Genomic DNA, 24,560 nt, shown 5'->3' with positions numbered 1-24,560 from the left:
GTGATGGAAAATACCATCCATATCCAGAGAAGAACTATGGAGTTTAAATAAAGACCAAAGTTTATCTTCAATTTTTAAAAATCACCTTGTTGTCATTTTTCCCCTAATATTCTTCTTTCCTTTTGGATCTGATTCTCCTTTCACATGTTCAATTTCGATCTGTTTTTCATGGTTATAAATAGAGCCTATTATCAAAATTGCTTTGTTAGGGGGGAGGGGAGAGAGAAGAAAAATTATAACTGAGCTAATCACGGAGGTTTACACCAAATATTGGAAATAATTTTTGGTTAGATTAAATCTATTAAAGGTTCAAGGAGAAATTGCCAAAGATCATTTGTATAGAGAACATTAGGTTTCAAAAAGATTGTTTTCATAATCTTAATGTTAGAGACACACTTTATGAAAGACCTTTTTCTCAGCCCAACCCCAAGTCTCCACTAGAGTGTACTAATCTGGAGTGCCTGACCTGACCTACCAGCTCTGGCTCAGATCCCTCCCACAAAGACATCCACTGGCCTGCAACTGAGCTCTAGGGCTGACCTTTCCATCAGCCCTGAACCCTCTAATAAATGAGTTCTTTATTTCTATTTATATACTCAATAAGTAGCATAGTGTTTGGCAATTATATAGCATTTGATGAATCCTTTCCACTCCAGTGCAGAATTTTTTATTTGTTTTTATTTAGAGAAGTATTTTATTATAAGAAAAAAAAAAATCAAACACCAAGTGAGTTGGACCAAAATGATGACAATAAAGAATCATTCCAAGTCTTATTATTCTATTCAGTTATTTCAGAAAGATGCTAGTCATCTACCTGTAAACCTTCCTTCCTCAAGTAAATCTCTACAAACTTTTTAACATTTAAAATTTCCAGGCCCCAATCTGGGAATGATACTACTTGGATGTTCTGATAAGGCATTTCAATTTCTGATTCTGCCCACAAGCTGAATTGCTATTTAGTTATTACAGGAAGGCTACCCAAAGGTCTATCTCTCCTAGTTGGATCTTAAGGTTATCTACCCACAGATGATTCACATACCTGACTACTTGGACAACATAAGTTTCTTTGGCAGGAATATTTTTCAATATAAACTTAGATTATTTTGTTTCTGAAGATATTTTAGTTGGGAAAATAAGGGGAAGTCCTATCTTAGGAAAATCTAAGAAAATGTTCTTGTAGTTTGACCTAAAGCTTAAGGAATGTTCTCCTTTTTCCAGATTGCTAACATTTGTTTCATTTGCTCAATGGTGATTGTGAGTTCATCTTTTTCATTGTTAAATGCTTCCTGTTTTTCTAGGAACCGAGCTCTTTCCTCTTCATTTATCTTCAATTTAGCTTTCAATACCTACAAAGAAGATAATTTATAAATTACCATTCTATTCCATTAAGGAAGAAACAAAGTGGGCTAGCAAAATATACACTGTTGTACTCTACATCAACAGTGAGAGTACTCTACCATCTACAGAATAGTTGTCTTTTTGTGTTTGACCATCTGTATTCTATAGAGTTGTTATGGTGGTAATCTAAATTTTTAAAACTAAATTATAATGAACACAGAGTAATGTAAATTCAATGCAGCATCTATTGTGATATCAGAAAGTATCATAAACAATTCAGAATTCTAGGCTTCTACTTAAAGACTCATTCCTTGAAAGGTTCCAATTCCTTCTCAAGCTTTAAAGCAGAAAGTTCAAATGTACTGCCAAAACATCACCTTTGGTCAATCCAATGAGCTGCATACAGTCTTATCATTCCAAGGTAGCTAGTACAAAAACTCTAGACGAATTATGGCATTGGGATAGGAGGAATATAGGGAGCTCAAAACCTCACCACATCATTCTTACCTGTAACTCCTCCATTCTCTTTGTAGCTATCTGGTTAAAATGCTTCAGTTGATCTTTCAGTTTTTCGAAGACCAACTAAAATAAAATAAATATGGAGGCCAATCTTTGAATCACAAATTGAATAAGTATCTATTTTAGACAAACATATATTGATATTAAAAGCTATTTTATTCCAAGTAGGACTTCAGAAGAGCTTCTTAATTGAATAACTATCTTCCTCCAGGAAAGCAAGGAGAACTCAAATATTAATTAAGATGTTTCTTTGCATCAGAGTTCCAACTCTATCTGAAGGGAGAATTTTAATAAGGGACATGAACGAAGAAACTAGATCATGGTATTCAGACTTAATCACTGATGAGAAATCAGCAAACAGCCACCTTCTGATTTTAAAGAGAAATTATTTTTGGATGAGGCACCAGTGTTCCCTTCCATCAACATAGACATACAAAGATCAATTTATTATTTATAGATCAATTTTATATTGTCTGAGTTGACTATCAAATCAATATACTCTTCTTTACATGCTTTCCATCCATTTACACCCAGAAAGCTTACCGAAGACTCCACTTCCTCTTTGATTGTTTCTTGCAGGTTTCCCAGGATCTGTTTGCCTGATAAACAAGTCCCCAGTGAGTTGACCCATTCAGAAGTTTCCATTCCTTTATCCTCCCTCTCATCCCAATCCACCTCAATACACAGAGCACCTGCTATGTACAACAAACTATACTTTGGGGAATGAAAAAGCCTAGGAAGTCTGTAAACATCTTTTGATTAGCTACTATTTACAGGACATACAAAAAGTATTTGCTATGCTATGTACCAAACGAGCGGTACAGGATATCCATCCTATTAATAATGTGCAGAATGTAAAGATAACCTTCTTACCACTATTAAGTCACAGGTATTTGCTATCTAGACAATTAGGTAATGTAGTAGATAAGAGTAATGGACATAGAATCAGGAAGGCTTATCTTGACTCAGACAGTTATGGGACTCAGCAAATCATCTGTCTGCCTCAAAATCCTCATCTGGAAAATGGTAGACTAATAACAATACTTACTTCCCAGGCTTGATGATAAGAATATTTGTAGACTATTTTTGCAAATCTTAAAGCACTATACAAATAGTTTTTTACTTAATAATAATTTATGTTAACTCACTATTAATGGAAGTAGATGAACAAGTTAAAAAATAAACTCCATCAGCTCAACCTAACCCCCCCCCATCTTTGATAACAGTGACTATGTTGGAACCTTGAAATGGTCAAAGAGCTAATTATAAGAATCATGACAATGTGGGGCCCAACACTTTCCAGTCTGAGATATTTAATTACCTAGCTATGTGACCTTGGGCAAGTCATTTAACCCCCAATGACTTAAATAAAAAATTAAAAAAAAAATAAAGTGATTACTAAAAAGTTAAGTTATCAAAGAAACTCTGGGTATAGACCTCTCACCTGGGTCAATACTGCCATTATCCAAAACTGCCAAGTACTTATCCTGAGATTTCTCCAGCAATTCCACCCTTTGAGTCAACACCTTCACCTCTTCCTGTGAGATCACAAACAGATTCAAATCAGTCCTGCCTATCAGATTTAGTCTCTATTTCCCCTTTTTGGGTGGGTATGGAACAAGTCTGACCTCCTCCATCTCTGCTCTAGGTAACCCTTTGTCTTTGAGTCACTTGATGGGTTCCAGATGATTTTTGTTTCACTAGTTTCTTACCTGACTTTCAGTTAGCTTCACGTGCAACTGCTTGTTAACTGCCTCTAACAGTTGGTTCTTCTCCTTGAGTTCTTCCTCAGCTCTTTGTTGACTTAAAGGTTTGTAGCTGCAATGATAATTGCACTTTCTAAAAACAGCTAAAACCACTTTCCAGTAGCTAGAGATGACTACTTGAGCAGTACTCTGCCACTAGAATAAAAAGGACACTAAACTTGAAAAGAAAAGCAGTTTCATTTGCCCCGAGTCACCTCTTTTTAATGTTCTTCTTAATATCAGGATCCTTAGTCTTCATCTGCCTAGAGTCAACAACACAGAAATAAACCAGTGAACAACCTGAGTGTCATTTGCATAGAGAAACATTGGCTGTTAAAGCTGCAAGGTTCTTAACATCTAACTCTTCCTTAGTATAACTATAATGGAAACAAGCACAGAAACTCTCATAGTCTATAGGGAAGATTGAGGACTACAAGTCACACCAATGTCATTAACGGAACTATTTCTGAGGTCCTCCAAACTTATTTGTAACCCTCAAATCTTAGGGCTAATAATGAGCTAAGGAAAAACCTCCACCCATTGCAATAAGATGAGTTTAACTTCAAAGTTAAGACCATTCAAACAAATATGGTTTACTACTGATTGCTCCACTTTTTTTATACTATAGGGACTTTTTGGTAAGGACATGTAAAATAGTGATGAAAAAGAAAAATTTCAGGTTTTTTTTTTTAGGCTTTTGCAAGGCAAATGGGGTTAAGTGGCTTGCCCAAGGCCACACAGCTAGGTAATTATTAAGTGTCTGAGACCGGATTTGAACCCAGGTACTCCTGACTCCAGGGCCTGTGCTTTATCCACTACGGCACCTAGCCGCCCCTGAAAAGTTTCAAAATACCTTCTGCTATTGATTTCAATGTCTTTTCCAGGATAGACCAATAAAGGAAGTTGGGGGACTGTCAGGTTCCATTGAAAACCTCCTTTTCTATTTTGGGTCATTTTTAATAAAATTATCCCTTTAAGTACAAATATCTATTTCTATCTATGTTCTGACCTCTGCTTGGTGGTTTTGTACAATTCATTCTCTGGGACTGTTGAGTTGAGGGCCTTGTGGAGTTCTACTTCTTTGGATCTCTGGGGTATCTGACTCTTAGAAGCAGCCCGAGAATGTGTCTCTGTGAAAGGAAAATTAATCGGGTGAAAACTCAACCAACATGACTCAATTCTAACCCAAATAATCATAGTGAGTGTTTTAATGCAAATTGCCATGTCCTTCTAACCTAGTCAACCTTGTTTCTATGAAGAGCAACTCTGAGTTAACTAAATTTTAATCTTCCTTGGGGGAAAAAAAGCTATATCTAATATATGCTACCTGAGAGAGCACAAGGCTCTATAAGTGCTTATTTGAAGAGCTCCAAGACTGGAAGAAAGAGAATATGACTGTAACTTGGTAGTTATTATATGCAAAGGTTTAAGATGAAATAAGGAAAGGAGATAAACATAAAATAGCTATATCTCATAACTTGCTGGGTCTAGTTCATGCATCTTAGTTACTTAATTTCATTCCTTTCAAAAATTTTATTAATATAAATTTTTAAAAAATCAACCTTTTTAAAGCAGAGATCTTTTTTTCTTTATTTTCCAGTTCCAAATTCCCTCCTCCCTATTTTCCTACCCCCCCCCAACCAAAGAAAAGGCAAGAAAAACAAAGCCCCATTACAAATATATAGTTATAGGGGTAGCTAAGTGGCTTAGTGCATAGAACACCTTGCCCTGGAGTCAGGAGGACCCAAAATCAAATCCAGCCTCAGACACTTAATTGCCTAGCTCTGTGATCTCGTGAAAGTTGTTTAATCCCATTGCTTTACAAAAAGCAAAAAATAAAAACAAACCCCAAATACATAGTTATAAAAAACAAATTTCCACATCAACCTTACTCCAAGAAAAAAAAGGTAAAAATATGCTTTAATTTGCACTGTGAGTTAATCAATTTCTGAAGTTTACAGTAAGCATTTTTTTGTGAGAGTCCTTTGTAATTGTGGTGAGATACTGTGTTGATTTTTCAAGTTGATTATCCTTACAGTATTATTGGTTACTGTATATATTCTCCTGGCTTTGCTGATTTTGCTTAATATTAGTTCAAATAAGTTGGGGTGTTAGAAGGGGGATTTAAACCTTTCTTCTATTCACATGATCACCACCCTAATTCACTCTCCTATCTTTCAGTTAAAGTCTTAACAATGGTCTCCTAATTGGTCTCCAAGAATCTAGTCTCTCCCTTCAAGCTCTGTAGCCTGTAATTTGAAGTGTCTTCTTTCTTCCCCTTTTTTTCAAAATCAGACAATGACTGCCAACAACAGTTCCATGGCACCTCTCATATTCTCCAAAATTTTTCATAGTATTTAAGTTAGCAATCACCTCCACCAATTTTTTCAGTACTAGCTGTAATGGTAGTCCAGACCTGGGAACTTGAAGGCAGTAAGATGCCTTCTTATAATCAAATGCCTTATTTTATCTTCAGTTTCAACTGCCATTCACCATGTTAGTTCCATTCTACCCATCTATATTTGTACAAGTAGGTAGAATAAATCTTCTTTTACCTCACTTCTCTTGTACCTTTAATATGTCTTTTAAAAATCTAAGTGAGGGTCATCGAGGTGTTGCAGTGGATAGAGCATGCCCTGGAGTCAGGAGTACCCGAGTTCAAATCTGACCTCAGACACTTAATTACCTAGCTGTGTGGCCTTGGGCAAGCCACTTAACCCCATTTTCCTTGCCAAAAAAAACCTAAGTGAGGAGCTATCTGGTATGGAGAATACCATCTGCATCCAGAGAAAGAATTATGGACTTTGAACAAAGACCAAAGACTATTACCGTCAAATTAGAAAAAAGAATCAGTATACTATTATGCAATTTTACTATTTCATACATTATTTTAATTCCTTAAGGATATGAATTCTCTGTCATAACATTCAAATGAGATCAATGTATAACATGGAAAAGACTAACAGAATAACTTCTGTGGGGGGTGGGAAGCAAGAATGGGGGAAAAATTGTAAAACTCAAAATAAACCAAACCCAAGTGAGTAGATTCTCTAAGTATCCACAATGGCTCCTCCTTTTTTTTTTTTAATATTCTGCAAAGCAGAAAAAAAAAAGAAAGATCTTTGCATTCCAAAGAGAATTTCATTTTAGATGCTGGAAGAGATCTGAAGTCACTGGAGTTTAGGGAGTAATTCGGGATATGATTAGGTCTATTTTTAAGAAGAATACTTTTTTTTTGGCAAGGAAATGGGGTTAAGTGACTTGTCCAGGGTCACATTAGCTAGGCAATTATTAAGTGTCTGAGGACGGATTTGAATTCAGGACCTCCTGACTCCAGGGCAGGTGCTCTATCCACTGTGCCACCTAGCCGCCCCAGAAGAATACCTTGTCAACTGAGTGGAGGACTGACTAGAATGGGGTATGTCCAGGTGTAAAATTCAATTTTGATCAACGTATAGCATGGAAACAATGTAAAGACTATCAAAACTAAAAAAAAAAAGACTATCAAAACTGCCTTTTGTGGGGGATGGAGGGAGGGAAGAGAGATTGGGGGGGAAATTTGTAAAATTCAAAAAAAAAATAATAATCCAGGTGTAAGGAGAGGAAAACCTGTACCAGGCTAGCGACAGGGTCAGAGGAGAGACGGGGGCATACGGCAGAGATGTTAAGAAGGTAAAAGCCACAGGTTTTGGCAACAGATTGGGGAGATGAAGGAAAATGAGAAGTAGGGGATGACAGAGTCAACTCTCCCTCCCCACGGTAACAAGCAGGTCATCAAGCGGGAAGGTTTGGGGTTCGGCTTTGGCCAGGTTGGGTTTTGGGCCGGCCGCGGAACAACGAGCTGGCATTGCGCCAACTGGCAGCTGCAGCAGAGATCAGGGCCAGGTAGGTCATGAGAGTCACGGGAGCTGGCAGAGACGACTGGGCAAGCCCCAAGCGCGTGGCTGCCCCAGGCACCGCCTCGGGGCTGGTCGCGTCAGCCCCGCCTCAGTTTCCTCATCTGTAAAACGGGGGCGGTGGCTGCGAGGATGCAGTGAGGGCCGACCCCGCGGGGCCCGCCGGGGCCGCGGCACTCACCGGATGCGCACCCGCCGCGGCTACCGTTCGCGGTCTCCCCCCTCCCGTATTCCGCGAGGTGTCTCACCTGGCGGAGCGCCGCCCCCCGCCGCCGGGCCGGGGGGCGCGGGCCGGGCACTGCTGGCTCTGGAGGAGGCGCCGGGCGGGAGCCTGTGGAGAACGGGGTCCCATCAGAAGCCGCGCTTCGCCGGCCCCGCCACCCGCCCACGCCCGCTCCCCCCCCGCCCACGCCCGCTCCCCACCCGCGTCTCACCCCGGGCGCTCGCCGGCCGAGGCCGGGTCCGCGGCTCCCAGTCTGGCCGCGCTCTCCATCGCCCGCCGCCCACACAGTCGGCGGCGCGCGCGCCGGTTATTTCAAACAGCAAGCTTCCGGTGGGAGGGGGCGGGGCGGGCTCTGGGTCCCGGCGGAAGTCCTAGGCACCGGAGTCACGGGCGCGGCCATGTTGTACGGCAGCGGAGGGCTCCCGAGCCGCCCGTGAGCTGTGGGAAAGAACCGGAGAAACCCCAGGATTTTGAAGCCGGGCCGGAGCAGACCTTGGGCAAGGTCACCTTTAGAACCGCGTGCTTGTAAGGACTTTGAATATTATAAGATTGTAGATTGGGTCCCCGTCCCTCACTCAGAGGTTAGCCGATTCTCCCGGGACGGTTTTTTAAAAATTTCAGGCAGTGGGGTTAAGTGACGTGCCCAAGGTCACACAGCTAAGTAATTATTGTGTCTGAGGCCAGATTTGCCAGAAATGGGTTTAATAAAGTATCTTTTTTGATTAAAAAAAAAGCTGGGAGATCTCCCCAGGTATGTTCAAGCCTTGTGATTGCTCAGTATCCGTGATCTCAGGCAACTCAGCATCAAATGAACTGTTGCTTAGGGAATGATTTTGTAAGCTTAAAGCAAGGATTCTTAACCCCCAAAGGAGGTCATGGATAGATTTGATGAGATGCATGAACTGGGATGGAGAGGAAATACATCCTTCCTTTGTTTTACTAATCTCCAACAGAAACTAAGTATTTCCTTAAATTATTTTGAAAGTATAGTTCTGAGAAAGGGTCTATAGGTCTTCCTCAGATTGACACCCCCCTCCCCCACCCAAAAGGTTAAGAACTATTGCCATAATGACCTAGCTGTGTGGCCTTGGGCTAGGCACTTAATCCCATTTGCCTTGCAAAACCAAACCAAAACAAAAACAAAAGAACTATGCCAAAACCAAATAAAAGTACAATGGAAAGAGTACCAAACTCATAGTCATACTCCCAAATTCAATTCCTTTGATATTTATGCTCACACAAATCCTGCCTCTGAGGATTTCTGCTTGCTACCTAAATGACCTTGGTCAAGGTCATAACTTAACCTTTCTGGGTCTCAGGTTTTTTTTTCCTGTAAAATAAAAGAACTTAGACTTAATGACTATTGACATCCCTTCCAACCTGGGACATTTGGTCCTAAAATTGAATGATTTATCAACTCCAATCCAACTCTTCACCTAGAATCTTGTGTTGTTATTGTTGATCATTATCAATTCCATTTTTTGACACTATTGTTCTATTAGAAAGCAGGAGGGATGGGAATTCAGGGAAGCCTGGAAGGACATTCATGAACTGGTGCTGAGCATGATAGAACCAGATAAACATTGTACACCCTAACAGCAACATAGGGGTGATGATCAACCCTGATGGACCTGCTCATTCCATCAGTACAACAACCAGGGACAATTTTGGGCTGTCTGCAATGGAGAATACCATCTGTATCCAGATAAAGAAGCGTTGAGTTTGAACAAAGACCAAAGACTATTACCTTCAAATTAGAAAAAAACTCCATTATATTATTATCTCATACTTTATTTTTCTTCCTTAAAGATATGATTCCTCTGACATCACATTCAGCTGAGATCAATGTATAGCATGGAACCAATGTAAAGACTAACAGAATGCCTTCTGTGGGGGGGTGGGGGAGGGAAGCAAGAATGGGGGAAAAATTGCAAAACTCAAAATCTTTCTAAAAAAAATTAATTACATTTTTAAGGGGCAGCTAGGTGGCATAGTGGATAAAGCACTGGCCTTGGAGTCAGGAGTACCTGGGTTCAAATCTGGTCTCAGACACTTAATGATTACCTAGCTGTGTGGCCTTGGGCAAGCCACTTTAACCCCATTTGCCTTGCAAAAACCTAAAAAAGATAAAAATTAATTACATTTTTTAGTTACAAAAATCCTTCTAGAATTTTAGCATAAAGTCTAATTTCTTAAGATTGAGAAAGGGTAGAGAATTAAAGAGATGAAGAGTCAGACTGAAAGTCCAGAATCCATATTCATACCAGTTAATTCATTAAAAAACAACAAATATAATCATACTATATAAATAATATAATTTTATATTTGTTATTGTTATTTAGTCATTTTTCAGATGAATGTAACTCTGTGACCCCTTTTGGGGGGGTTTCTTGGCAAAAGTACTAGAGTAGTTTGTTATTTTCTTCTCCAGCTCATTTCATAGTTAATGAAACTGAGGCAATGACTTTTCCCAGGGTCACACAGACTGAATTTGAACTCCTCTTCTTGACTCCAGGTCTGACAGTCTTTCCACTGTGTTACTCAGCTACCACTATATCCAAGTGTTATTATTTTCCAAATATTTGAGATGCTATTGAGTGGGATAAAGTTTGAGATTTCTTCAGTAAAATATTATAGATTGAATTTGGTTAACTATGTTCCCCTCCTCCCTTGACAAAGCAAACTTCTGGGATATTGTTGAAGAGTCAACTGACCTCACCTTATCTGTTGATGTCCGGAGAATCATTCAGTTCCTAGGGCTAAAGAGAAAATCTGGTTTCGGCTTGAATTTTATGCTCCCCCCCCCCCCCCAGATTAGCTTTCAGGTCTAGATTGTAAAACCACATTCCTCATTAACGAGGGTGGTTCAGTGTGAGGGGTGGGTGGGAATCAAGTTAGGATAAATGTGATTCTTGGGCCTTTTGCTTTTGCCTCAGTCTCTCTTAATTGATTGTGGCTAGTTCCTCCAGAAAGGAATAAAGCCTTCTCTTCATGCCTTGAGAGATCTCTGACATTTATTTAAGTAGCATTTGTCCCACACAGTTTGGGGCCTCAATGCAGGATAGCATGCCCATTGGGGACCTCATCTTCTCTGAACTTGGCAAAACAGCGCTGCTGTCTCAAATTCTGGCAGATTGTCATTTTCTGAGAAGCCTTGGTTTCCCCTCTGTGCAAATGACCCGAAGCAAAGAGACTTGGTAGGAACAGAACAGCAAATCCTCGGCAAGAACCCGAAGTCAGTGAGGACAAAGAACAGTCATTTAAACTTCTGTGCACAGAGACCCAAAAGACAGTAAGCCTAGACCTTGGAATCTGAGGGCACTAGATTCCTGGAGGGTCCATTTGGATGACTGTGGGTTGGGGGTGACCCCTTCCGGTTTGGGCATAAGAGGCTTGGATCTAAAGGCACTTGATCCTAAGAGGTCTCTGTCAATATTTAAAATGAGAAGGACCCTGTCCTAAGCCTTCCCTCACGGTAAATCTGGTAAATAAGACTAAAATATAAAGGAAAAGTAAGAAAAAAATGGTTAAGTATTGTTGTCTTGTCTGGGAAAATAGATAGGAGAGGGAATGAATTTGGTCTGCCTTTGGGAGGGAGAGCCCTCTCTGCATTCCTGAGATGTCAGGAATTTATCATTGGCCTGTGTTTTGAAATTGTCAGTTTGGAAAATTCTGTTGCATTTTGTGTGATCTGTGTTTGTGTCTTGTCTGTCTTTATGTGTTTAGAATGTCTGTTTACTTGTGTGATTTGTTAAACTGGGAAAGGAGGAGTTTGCAAATTACCCTAAATAACCACTTGTATGCTGAGGCTGGCTAGTAAGTAAACAAGTTTATGTATAGAAGTTTCTAACTAACTATGTATATGTATATGAATTGGGAATATTTTGGATCTATATATGTACATTCCAAAGCAGCGGTTGTTTGCTTTGAAGTAAAAGCACTATATAATATAGGAAAGATAAACATAAGATAATTTGATATTTCTCTATGCAATCTCCTGGACAAAGGAGGCATTTATTTGTTGTAAGGTACAACAGACTACAAGGAAGTTTCTCTAGCCAAGGGGAATCTGATATACCATCTTTATATATAGTAGATATGATTTCAGACAAAGGGATGTCTCTAGTAAGAGGTAGGAGACAGGCCTGTAGGGCTGGCTGGTCATAGTTAGAATACCTGGTTTTAGGCAAAGACCCAGAAAGGATACTCAGAGCTTTAGGTAAGGGTTTCATTAATTGGGGCTCCATTACGATCATAATTGGAATTTAGTGAATTGTATTCACTGGAAGTTCTAACTAGGTAGAACAACCATTTTAGATCACAGGGCTTTTAATTGATTTTCTCTTATGTCAGATACCAGGATGGTCAACAAAAAGAAATGCTACTGGGTAACTGTTATGTTCTTGGAGCCAAGGAAGCCAATGGACCAAGGATGTCAGGTGACAGGGATGGGCAGCCAAAGGAGGGGCTTCTCAGTATGGCTGAGGTTGGACCCCTTTGATTTGATTTCCCCAAAATGACATTTGGATAATATCTCACCTGGAAGAATAAATCTGGCCTAAGACATTTGACTTACCCACATGACCTGCCTGGACACTGACATTCAATACTTATATCTGTAAAGGAATTTTCCTTTAATGTCCTGGATCTTTATAGTTAGTTACTAAGCAAACTAAAAAAAAAGCTTTAGGTGAATTGTATCTAATAGCCAGAGATAGGTTAGGTGTCTGGCTCTGTCACCTGCTATCAGCTACATGTTAAGGTAGGAATTAAATTTCCTTAGTTTTTGTTTGGAGGGGATATTTAGGTAAGGAGAAGAATGGAAAATTCTTAGGATAATTACAGTTTCAAATTCTAGCTTAAGGGAAGGAATGTGAGTTAGATAAGTATGCCAGAAAAAGGAAAATATGGGAATATTTGGGGAAAAAATCATTTTGGTTAAGGTTGTTTGAGTCATTGCAATGAGAACAAAGGTTAAAATTGTTTTATTTTAAACCAGATGTTGGGTACTCTTAGAACAAAGATGACTGTTGAATGTATATGTTACAAGCTTGTGAGTTTACTCATGTAGTAAAATAATAATGGAAGTTAAAAGTGTTTAAAAGTGAAGTATGTGTGTCAATATGGCAGTAAGGCAAAATGTAAATTGTAATAAACTCCAGAATCTCATTGTTTTGTGATGGAAGACATGCGTTTTGAACTGAATTAAGATGTTAAGCAGTTTCTTTACGAGAAGACAACTAGTCACTAGAGCTGGAGAGGCCTTTTTGAAACAGATTCAGAGGATGCTGAAGGATATCTGATACCTCCAAGGGAGAAGAGAAGGAGAAGAGAGGAGAGGAGAGACACTGAACCAATTCAATCTCCACCATCTCTCACCTATGTGTACATTGTTTATCTGTAACTTCCCCTTGACTCTATAAGGGTGACACCCCTACTTATGCCCTTCTCCTTATGGAAAGGAAGAGGGGAGACAGGGTGAAAATGTTCTCCATTGAGAGAGAAAGAGAGATTAGTGGGTGGCAATACCCCTGGGTCTGACCTAGATTCTCAGTCCCTGGAAAGAGTTGCACTATGTTACAGGATTCTGATCCAGAGGAGAGAAACACCAGTGACATATGGCTGAGTCAGTTCAGGGTGACTATTGTTTATAACTTGACTGGCCAGGATATTCACCTGGGGAGTAGAATATGTCTAATATGTCCAGAAGTGGGGGTGCATATATTTCTGGATTGTACAATTTAGAGATAGGTGGCCTCAGACTCATGTGAGATTAATGATGGTACTTGGATCCTTTGTAAAGATGCACAAACCGGGGCATTTATTAAGGGAAACTGATTGTGAGTTAGTATGGACTTGCAAGGAAAGTGTGGAAATGGCCATTTACAAGAAAAATACTTTAAGGAACATCACTAGGTATTATTAGCTATTCTTAGGGTTGATCCAATGACACAAAATTAGGAATTTAGTTTGATCAATTTTGGAGCCGGGAAGACATTTCTAAAGACTTTGGTATAAAAACTTGCCTTGGAAGGAGGTATAGCAACTTTGGAAATGTACCTATTATCATGATGATTATAGGGCTTATCTAAAAGGGTCCCTGGGAAGTAAGGAGATGATCAGGGAGTTGTTATTTAGACTTAAGGGCCAATTCAGAAATTTGAAGAAATCTCATCAAAATAAAAGAGGAGGGATTGAGTGGGATAAAGTTTGAGATTTCTTCAGTAAAATAGCATAGATTGAATTTGGTTAACTATGCTCCCCTCCTCCCTTGACAAAGCAAACTTCTGGGATATTGTTGAAGAGTCAACTGACCTCACCTTGTCTGTTGATGTCCGGAGAATTCTTCAATTCTTAGGGCTAAAGAGATAATCTGGTTTCAGTTTGAATTTTATGCTCTTTTCCCTAGATTAGCTTTCAGGTCTAGATTGTAAAACCACATTCCTCATTAACAAGGGTGGGTCAGTGGGGGGGGGTCAGTGGGGGAGGGTGGGTCAGTGGGTTTTGGGAATTGATTTAGGATAAATGTGATTCTTACCCCTTTTGCTTTTGCCTCAATCTCTCTAATTGATTGTGGCCCGTTCCTCTAGAAACGAATAAAGCCTTCTTATCATACCTTGACAGATCTCCAAAATTCATTTAAGTGGCCTTTGTCCCACACACTATTGTTAATTAATAACAGTTTTTTTGATTGTAAAATTGTTTTATTTTTATTGCTATCTTTTGTTTTTATATCATTTTTATTTCTGGATATGTGTCTTTCCTTCTTCCCCAATAACTATCCATTGAAAAGAAAAAAGAAAGGAGGAGAAAGCAGTTAAGCAAATTAAACTACATCCACTGTGTCTGTAGTGTTCCACACCGATAGTCCCCTTAACTTTGCATTTTCTATTTTTATCATTTTTTTTCCTATTCAGCAAAAATCTATCTTTTTACCTTCACTCATCTAATCTGACCTCCCCCTTAATTAAGAGCCAAAGAAAAATAAAATCCTCTCATAAGCATGTCTGGTCAAGCAATCCAAATTTTTGCATTTGCCTTCTCTAAAAAAAAACTCATTTTGACTAAGTTTGTCACCAGGAAAGGAACAATTCTCCAGATTATTGTTTAGTCATCATTCTGATCCAAGTTGTTAATTCTTTCATCTTGTTATTAAAGACTTCCATGAGTTTTGTCTTAATAAAGAATTAAACACATTGTTAAACTTTCAGAATTTGTCCTAATGAGGGACAGCTGTTAACCTCTAGCCTTTGGTTTCAGATAAGAACAAGTAGAATTAGATTAATTAATTTACTAAAATTTCTCTGAGTTTACTGATTACACAAGTGTGTGAAGGGACCAGTCTAGAAAATCAGTTCCCAAAATGAAGTTTTGGAGAGGGAGCCTTATATAATTCCACTATTAGAATTTGGGATCTGAAAAATTGCTTTTGACTTGTCCAGCAAGGGAGGGGTCCTCAATTCAGGAAGGTGCTTTACATTAGGTCTACTAGAGGGATTCCTAATCAGAAATTCCATTAGGTCCAGGAGGAATTTCCCACAAAGCTCAGGACCTTTGTGCTTTAGCAGTTATGTTAAAGATCAAAACTGGCGAATCTTCCCCCTCCAGGATGTCTGAGCCATCCAGTGACTGTTGATACAATGAGGAGATTCTTTTTTGTAATTAATCGCAATATTGTCTTTGTATTAATTGCTCTCATGGTTCTATTCATTCTTCATCAGTTCATAGAAATCTCCCCAGGTTCTCTGAAATCATTTTGTTCATTGTTTCTTACACACAACAATATTTCATAACATATATTGGGAACAGGTTTAGCCATTCCTAAATTTAGAAACTCCCTTCAGATTCCCATTCTTTATCACCTTAATAAGAGCTACAATATTTTTACACAATCCTAATCTGTTTATACCTAATCCCCTACATTATTTTATTCTCCTTCTAATCTCTTTTCCTCCTATTTCTCTATTGTGTGAAATACAGAAATACATTTCTGTATTCAACTCTTGAGTGTGATAGAAGAGTAAGATTGAAGTCAGCTGTTCTATTCCAACCTACTTTTATATATATAGATATAAATGTTTACTTGTGTACCCTGATTATGTGAGATAATTTCCCCTAATTTTTCCTTCTCTTTCCCCTACATTGCCCCCCCTTCTCTCTTTACATCCTTTTCTTAAGATCAAGACATAACAGAACCATTTCCAGGTCTGATAAGACTCCTCTGTTAACCTTGATGAGTCTTATAAGGGACGAATATCATCTCCCCTTATTAGTAAGGAAGTTGTTTACACTTGTATAGTCCCTTATCAATGTTTATTTATTTGCCTTTTTAATTTTCTTTCAACTCTTATGTTTGAACTTCAAAATTTCTACCAAACTCTGAACATTTTATCAGGAGTGCTTGGAAGTCTATTTCATTAAAAATTCATTCTACCCCTACCCCTTCCCTTCCCCAGTAGCATTATACTTAGTTTTGCTATTTAAGTTATATATCCTTTGCTTCTGGAATATCATGTTTCAAGTTGTCCATTTATAGTGTTAGCCACTAAATAATGTATGATTCTGACTCTGACTCCTTGGTACTTGAATTCTTCCTTTTTTTTTCACTTCTAGTGTTTTGTTGTTTTTTTTCTTTTTTCTTTCTTTCTTTCATCTAGAAGCTCCGAATTTTTAGCTACAATGTTCCAAAGTTTTCATTTTGGGGTTTCTTTCAGGAAGTGACTAGTGGATTCTTTCATTTTCCACTTTGCCCTCTGTTTCTAAGAGATCTGGGCAGTTTTCTTTTAAGATTTCTTGAAATGTTAGTTCAGGCTTGTGTTCTAGTCATGGCAGATAGTCCAATGATTCTTAAATTTTTTTTCCCTTTATTTTCCATGTATGTTGTTTTTGCTATGAGATATTCTATGTTTTCTTTTATTCTCTCATCTTTTGAATTTGTTTTGATATTTCTTCTTGCCTTATGGAGTCGTTGGTTTCTATTTAGTACATTCTAATTTTTAACATGTTTGTTATTTTGACTCTTTTGTAACAAACACTTGATTCCCTTCCTAATTCTTTCTTCCCTATCTCTCTCTTCTTTTCTTTCCAATTTTTGATTTATGTTTTTATTTCATTTTTATATGTTATATATTTTTGCACTGAATTGTATTTTTTCCAATTACATATGTTATAAATGAATTGTACATTTTATTCATGAACCTTGCAAAATACACTTTATAAGGTACAGGTACTTCACTCCTAGGTGTGAAGCACACCTTAGTCTCAGGAGTCAGGTAATTTATTGTCCTCAGAAACTCTTTCCCCTCCATCTTGGATGTTCATAGGCTCTCAGAGTTTGAGTTACAATCTAAGAGGTCCACCCATTCCATGACATGTCCCTAATTTGATCCCCTCCCACATCATACTCCCATGATATGCTAAAGAACCCCAGTCATCACAGGGGGTGTGTGGGTTAATATTCAGTTACCTAATTGTGCAAACTCAGTAGCATTAGGTCAAGATCTCTTGACCAGTTGGGGTTTGGTATCCCTGGAATGGGATTAGGGAAAACTCTTCCAGTCTTTCGATTGGCCGGGCCATTCCCCCTTTGTAATGGATTCCCTAAGGTTCCCCTCCATATCCTGTGAAGATCAACACCCTACATTTCTCACACATATAAAACTAACTTTCTTTTTTTTTTAGATTTTTTTTTTCAAGGCAATGGGGTTAAGTGGCTTGCCCAAGGCCATATGGCTAGGTAATTATTAAGTGTCTGAGGTTGGATTTGAACCCAGGTACTCCTGACTCCAAGGCCAGTTCTTTATCCACTGCGCCACCTAGCTGCCCCTAAAGCTAACTTTCAGCATTCATTTTTGTAAAATTTTGAGTTTCAAATTTTCCCTCTTTCCTTCCTTCCCTCTTCCTACCAAAGACAGCAAGCAATCTGGTATAGGTTATACATGTAAAATTATGTTAAACATATTTCCATATTAGTCATATAATTTCATTTAGGAACAACATTTTAAACTTGCTTCATCTTGCTTCATTTTTTCAGGAATTCTAGTTGAATTTGGATCCAAGTTCTATTTTATTCTGAGGCTGGGCTATAGAAATTTTGGTGTAATTTTCTTGAGTTTGTCTTGAATGACCTTGAACCATGGTGGGGTATTTTTTGTTTGTTTTGTTTGGTCCTTCTTGCGGCCTGCTTTTGGACTCCAGATGCCAGTGCTAGGATCTTCACTCTTCAGGAGCAAATATCTTACTTTCTTGGGGTATTGAGTGTTGTGTTATTTTAGGAATCAGGGATAGACTGGAGATTTTCAAGCTTTCAGTGTTCCCACGGTGGTCTGATATAGGGCAAAGTCTGCTGCCATCCTAGTCTGATCTCTGCAAGGTCCTGATATGGGTTTAGCTTCAGCAACAGTAGAATGTTGTCGAACTCAGCTCTTATCAGCCATCAGGAAAGTCAGTTCAGAGTGATAGAATTGTCCCCTTGGCTTGCCTTTGGCCTTGAATTTCTGCCTTGGCTTTTCCTCTGCAGGTTTAAGATTGAGCTAGATGCTGGAAAGGAGATGCTCTCTGCGCTCTCTTGAGAGCTGCACTGGGGATCTGAGCTAATGAACAAGTTTGACTTATTTCTGAACTGGCTCCTTTCTCAGTACACTACTGGGGACCTCCTTAACCTGGAAACACTACTCCTGAGGGCAGATACCTTTCAGTCAGTTCTGGATCTGTGGCCTAAAATGGGATCATGGCACCAAAGCTGTCAGTTGATACCCTGTCTCTGCACCTGCCCTGGTATGAGTCTGGGACCTTCTCTTGCCCTAAGGCAGAACTTCTTCCTGGGCTCCCATAAACTGCAAACAATTATTTCTGGTCAAAGGTTGATTTTTCTTAGCTATTGTGAGGAATGGAATGTGTCCTCTTTAGACTTTGAAAGGAAGACATTTCCTGCCCTCTTTTTTTTTCCAGAAAAAAAATTGTCCTTTGTAATTTGAAAAGAGTACTTGCCCTGCCTCAAAAAAAAAAATATTATCTCTCTCCAGCAAAATAGCATTGTAGAAGGATGGTTCCTTTTGATGTCAATAATAGAATGTTCTACAGGCAAGTTTAAGGTTTTGTCCACTCTTGTGTATGTTCTGTTCCTTTCCCCTTCTTGCTGTTTAAATTTTCTGATCTCCCACAGCTTAGCATGGTCATTATCAGAATGATCTCCACCTAACAATAATGGTAAATCCCAGTGAATAAGACTCCATGTCTAATCCTTTTTTGTTGTTGTTGTTGTTATGTTATTTTATCCCTAAATTTTAAGATTCTTATAATTTTAAAGGTTAACACTGTATGCTAATCTGTGCTGGACAGATGGCTCACTATTAGTTTTCTGGTTTTTCCAGTCTGCATTTAATCTGGTAAGTTTTCTAGATCACTTTGGAGGATTTTGGAATGATAGCCTTTCCTTCTTCCCTACTCATTTGAGGTTAGGTTTACAGAGCTTTTCCTGGGATTCAATTGGCCTCAGAGACTCTTAAAAAGCTTCCTGGTGTCATTGCCCCAGAGTCTCAGATATTTGGTGGATTTCTGGGGAGTCCTCAAATTCCTATATCCTTTACCTACTGCACCCAGCCCTGATGACTATTTTTTTTTATGGAGATGAGGGTGTTGCATCCAGATTGTCTAAGAGTCACTTTGTCCTTTTTGCATATCCCTGCTCTGCTAGGGCAAAGTAAACCTTTTGTTAACTGACTTTCAAGAAATGACCTCATTGAACTGATGCTGAGTGAAATGAGCAGAACCAGGAGAACATTGCATACTTTAACAGCAACACTAGGCAATGATCAACTATGTTAGACTTCACTTTTCTCAGCAATACAGAGATCAAAGATAATTCTAAGACTTGTGAAGGAAAACACCTTCAGAGAAAGAGCTATGGAATCTGATTACAGATCAAAGCATGCTATTTTCACTTTTTTAAATTTTCTTTTGTTTTTTTCCTTCTCATGAGTTTTCCCTTTTATTCTGATTCTTCTTTCACAACAAGACTAATATGGAAATATGTGAAACAAAATTATATGTATATATTCTAGAGTAGGGTGAGGAAAAGATGGGAGAGAGAAAACTACAAAAGTAAATGTTGAAAATTATCTTTGCATATAATTGGAAAAATAAATTTTAAAAAGAGAAAAGACTTCATTGTTCATATTATGATTGTATTCCAGGAAGAACCCTCCAAATATAGGAGAGGATGGGGTAATGGTGTGGCATGGTAGGACACTTCATGGATCTCAGTTTCAAGGCTTTTAATGATTGTATACGAGTAATCCTATCTATCTTGTATACAGGTTCTCTCCCACTGATTAGACCCTTGGATCATAGAGGGCTCAGGGGGTGTTGGAGGAGTCTGCCCAAGAAGGTAAAGAATCGTTTCATATTTCTTGGTTAATCATTCTGGGTTAGTTGAACTTATGCAGTCTAATAAGTCTAAAAGTATACTAGGCTAACATACCCAGCAACTGGGAACTGAGCTCTCAGTTTTCAGGAACCAGGAAATTAAAGCTGAGAGTCCATTAATAGAGTTGGTAGCTCCTTGCAAATGAAAGGATCCATCCTGGTGAAAATGGGGTCTTAGACTCAGGGATTCTGGTTCCTGATAAAATTGGAGTCATGAAATAGAAGAAAGAGAGCAGATAAAGGGTAGGAATTTGAAAACTCCTACCAATGATAAGAAAGTAGCTAGCTATCTTATCACTGCTTCCAATACAATATACTCCATAGTCTTTTAAGGGGGCAAAGGGTATTCTCAATCCAATACTCCGTTCACTGCATGGACCATGCTCATTCTAAATGATAACTTTGGTCTCTTCCAACTAGAATTCAGTGGTTTTATCCCCCAATTTTGCTTTGTAATGGATGTAGATGCCTAAAGGTTGGCTTATAAGAACCTAAGAAAGATTCTAGGGTAGGCAATTAGATTGGCTAAAATGACGAAAAGGGAAATGATCAACCAACCTTGGAAGGGATATGGGAAAACTGGGGTACTAATGTACTGTTGTTGGAGTAGTGAACTAATCCAATCATTCTGGAGAGAAATTTGGAACTGTGCCCAAACAGGCAATAAAATTGCATACCCTTTGATCCAGGAATATCACTCCTAAATCTATATCCCAAAGAGAACATAAGGAAGGGTAAAAAATACACATGAACAAAAATATTTAAAGCAGCTCTTTTTTGTAGTTTCAAAGAATTTGAAATTGAGGGGATATTCATTAGTTGGGGAATGACTGAACAAATTGTGGTATATGAATGTGATGATAATGTGTTTGGTAAGAAATCATGAACAGCTGGGCTTCAGAAAAACCTAGAAAGACTTGCTTGAACTAACACTGAGTGAAGTGAGCAGAACCAGAAGAACATTGTACATATAAACAGCTTCTTTATGGGAAATTATCAACTATGATGGACACAGCTCTTCTCAGCAGTACAATAATCAAAGACAATTCTAAAGGACTTGTGATGGAAAATGCCATCCAAACCTAGAGAAGAAACTATGGAAAATGAATGCACACCAAAGCTTACTATTTTCAATTTTTAAAATTTGTTGAATGTTTTTTGTTTTTTTCTCCCTCTCTCTTTTTTTTTTGTTTTTGTTCTGACTCTTCTTTCACAGAATGATTAATTTGGAAATGTATTTAACATAGATATACATATATAATCTATATTAATGTTTGTTTTTCATTTTCAAAAAAGACCATGACACCAGGGAGATGATGCCATGATAAGCACATGAATTGGATTTGAGTGAAGGGATGCTGTGCTCCAGAGTCATCTGGGTCCAGTGGTCAGATGTGAATCAGGATGACTGGAAATGGCCCTGGATTCAAGGCAATCCAGGTTAAGTGACTTGCCCAAGGTCACACAGCTAATAAGTGTCAAGTGTCTGAGCCTGCATTCGAACTTCCATGGTTCTGACTCCAAGGCCAGTGCTATACTCACTGCACCAAATGGCTTCCCTATAATCTATATTCGATTGCTCTCAAGGGGATAGGGGAAGGAAAGAAGAAAGAAAAATGTGGAACTCAAAATCTTACAAGAAATGATTGTTGAAAAAACTATTTATGTAATTGAGAAAAATTATTATTATTATTATTAATAATAATAATAATAATAATAAAAAGAAATTATGAGTGGCCTGACTTCAGAAAAGCCTGGAAAGACTTGCATGATCTGATGCTGAGTGAAGTGAGCAGAACCAGGAGAACACTGTACACATTAGCAGAAACACTATGAGATGATCAACTATGATGGAGGCAGCTCCTCTCAGCAATTCAGTGATCAAGAACAATCCCAAAAAACATGTAATGGAAAAATACATCCACATCCGGGGAGAAATTCATGGAGGTTTGAATACAGAGCAAAGCTCTGTTTATACTATGTTTACTTTTTTTATAACTTCTTTTATGTTTTTTCTTTCTTATGTTCCTCCCCTCCCCATTCTAATTCTTCTTTTACATTACTAATATGGAAATATGTTAAACACGATTGTATATGTACAACTTATATCAGATTGCACACTGCCATGGAAGGGGGGGTAGAAAATTGTGGACAAAAATCTTTAAAAAAAAAAAGTTGAAATTATTTTTGCATGTAATTGGAAAAAATAAGATAGCACTAAAAAAAAGATGCTGGGGTAGAAGTTAAAAGTTCAATTCCCATTTGACAGTACTACTCTCTATATCCCATTCTCCACACCCACTCCATACTCTCTTCAATGACCCATATTGTTTTTAAGCTAAGCTGTTGAGGCGGATATTAATAGACAAAAGTCCTGGTTTTGTTTATAGGAACGCTAACTTGCCTCAACCGTCTAGTTTACAAGTTGAAATCTGACTCCTGAACTTTTTAGCTTTGGATACCAGGGTAAAAACCTTAAAGATGAATGAGTATGATTAGGGCCAGAAGTTAAAACTAGCTAAGTTATTGTGCCTTGTCAGAAAAAAATATTGCCTTTGCCTCAGCAAGAGAGCCATTTTAACTACCTTACATAATAAGTGCATTAAAATGCTTGTTGACCACCTCACTGATTGACTTTGATCAAATATTGTGATCAAGAATTAACTGTTTAAGATCTTTTGTACAGAGCCATAGTTCAGTTCTGGAGAGGATAAAGAGATAATAAAGTTTATTTCTTTCTTAAACCTTGTGAAACTATTGAAATGCCTCCTAATTTGGGATTCAGATCTGATGATTTTTACACCTCTCTCTCCCCCGCTTCCTTCATTTCTTCCCCTCCTTATCTCAAAACACTCATGATCTTCCCAACAGTGAGATTGGACTCATACAGTTCCTGAGAACTCTTAGTCCTGAATCTATGACATTGTATGCTGCATTTACATGGAGTTGAGAGCTGGGGTATATCTTGTAAACTAGTTCAGACATTGTAGGTATCCTGGTAAGAATGTGTAAGGAAAAGACATACTCAAATTTCTCTGCTCTACTTCTCTAGGACCTTAATCAGCTTAAGCCAAATTACCTTTTCAACCTCAAGTGACCTCACATTCCAGGAACTCTTGAAGCATGGAAGGTTTTGACTTGCATTATGAAGAATGACACAGAAGAAGCATTCCAGAAAAATGAAATGAGCTGACTTTCTTGTAGACTCCTTAAACTCAATATTTGCAAAACTGAGAACTCACTCTCTTCCTCTCCTCCTCTCCCCCCATTTCCCCCTCTTCCTTGCTTTCCCATTACTAACACAAAGTTACCATCATCTTTCCAGTCACCAGAGTTTATAATCTTGATTCCTCATTCTTACCCCCATATCCAATTAATTAACAAGTCCTGTTGTTATCTTCATACTGCATATCATATTCCCCTTCTATCTTCCAACACTACCAGCACCTATATATCATCATCTCATACCTTTCAATAGCCTGTTGGTTGATCTTCTTTCCTCAAATCTTGTCCCATTCCAATCCATCCTCCACTCAGTAATCAAAGTGATCTTCCTAAACTACAGGTCTGACCATATCACTCCCTATTTAATCAACTTCAGTAGCTCATTATTGCCTCTAGAATCAAACATAAAATCCCCCTTTGGTTTTATTTTCTGGACCCTCCTACCTTATACTCCTCCTCAAACTCTGAAATCCAGTGGCTCCAGTATTTTCTATGAACACTTGCTAATTCCCCATACCAGGAACTTTGTTCTTTCTTTCCTCATCTCCTTATCTTACCTACCTTCCCTGGCTTCCTGTAAGTCTCATCTTTGGTAAGAAGTTTCTTATCTTTTGAATAATACTAGTACCTTCCCTTGATTATCTCCCATTTATCCTGACCTTGCTTGCAAACTCCTCATTTTATCTTAGAATCAAAGGACCAAAAGACCATCTTAGAGACCATAGTCAAATTAGGGTCATATACTTAAGCTAGGACTTTAGATATCCAATCCTTTCATTTTACAAATGAAGAAACTGAGGTCAATGGAATTGGAGTGACTAGTCCAAAGTTGCACAAGTAATAAGCAGTCTTAAATCTTCATATCCATTTCTTTGTTCCAGCACTTTTTTGGCCATAACAATGCTTTGCATACATATATCATATTTGCTTGTGATATGGGGTAGCTAGATGACACAATGGGTAGAGCACTGGGCCTGGAGGCAGGAGGACCTGAATTCCAGTCTGATCTCAAGTTTCTCATCTATAAAATGGGGGTAATAAGAACATCCATTTCTTAGGATTATTGGGAGGATAAATTTAGAAAATTTTTGTAAAATGCTTAGTGTCAATCCTGTAACATAGCATGAGTAAAAATAGTAATAGAAACAATAATGCTGCTGCTGGTCCCTGAATATAATATACACATTC

At 38.4% G+C, this 24,560-nt stretch overlaps 1 protein-coding gene and 1 long non-coding RNA gene across 2 annotated transcripts; one reads left to right on the top strand and one right to left on the bottom strand.

Moving 5' to 3' along the window:
- Positions 1-624: 624 nt before the first annotated feature.
- On the bottom strand, positions 625-8,027 carry KNSTRN (kinetochore localized astrin (SPAG5) binding protein). The gene is made up of 9 exons (XM_074235102.1): positions 7,933-8,027; positions 7,747-7,829; positions 4,612-4,732; positions 3,818-3,865; positions 3,570-3,675; positions 3,302-3,395; positions 2,401-2,456; positions 1,846-1,920; positions 625-1,346 (listed from the first exon to the last, which is right to left on the bottom strand). Exons 1-9 carry the CDS (start codon positions 7,989-7,991, stop codon positions 1,194-1,196), a joined length of 795 nt encoding a protein of 264 aa, XP_074091203.1. The 5' UTR covers positions 7,992-8,027; the 3' UTR covers positions 625-1,193.
- A 100-nt stretch (positions 8,028-8,127) lies between these two features.
- LOC141520270 (uncharacterized) lies at positions 8,128-22,944 on the top strand. Its single transcript, XR_012477575.1, has 3 exons — positions 8,128-8,246; positions 20,039-20,109; positions 21,444-22,944. It is a non-coding gene; the product is annotated as an uncharacterized LOC141520270 (long non-coding RNA).
- Positions 22,945-24,560: the final 1,616 nt, after the last annotated feature.

The sequence above is a fragment of the Macrotis lagotis genome, chromosome 4 (genome assembly GCF_037893015.1).
Source record: "Macrotis lagotis isolate mMagLag1 chromosome 4, bilby.v1.9.chrom.fasta, whole genome shotgun sequence".
In the NCBI taxonomy this organism is placed as follows: Eukaryota; Metazoa; Chordata; class Mammalia; order Peramelemorphia; family Peramelidae; genus Macrotis; species Macrotis lagotis.
Note: the sequence above shows the minus strand (reverse complement) of the source record. Positions and strands in the feature narration are given on the sequence as shown.

Coding starts and splice junctions, on each gene's coding strand:
- KNSTRN (XM_074235102.1), bottom strand. CDS start 7,991: ATGGAGAGCGCGGCCAGACTGGGAGCCGCGGACCCGGCCTCGGCCGGC. Junction 3,866..4,611: donor TACAAAACCACCAAGCAGAG/GTCAGAACATAG, acceptor TGTTGACTCTAG/GCAGATGAAGACTAAGGATC. Junction 2,457..3,301: donor TAATGGCAGTATTGACCCAG/GTGAGAGGTCTA, acceptor CTTGTTTATCAG/GCAAACAGATCCTGGGAAAC.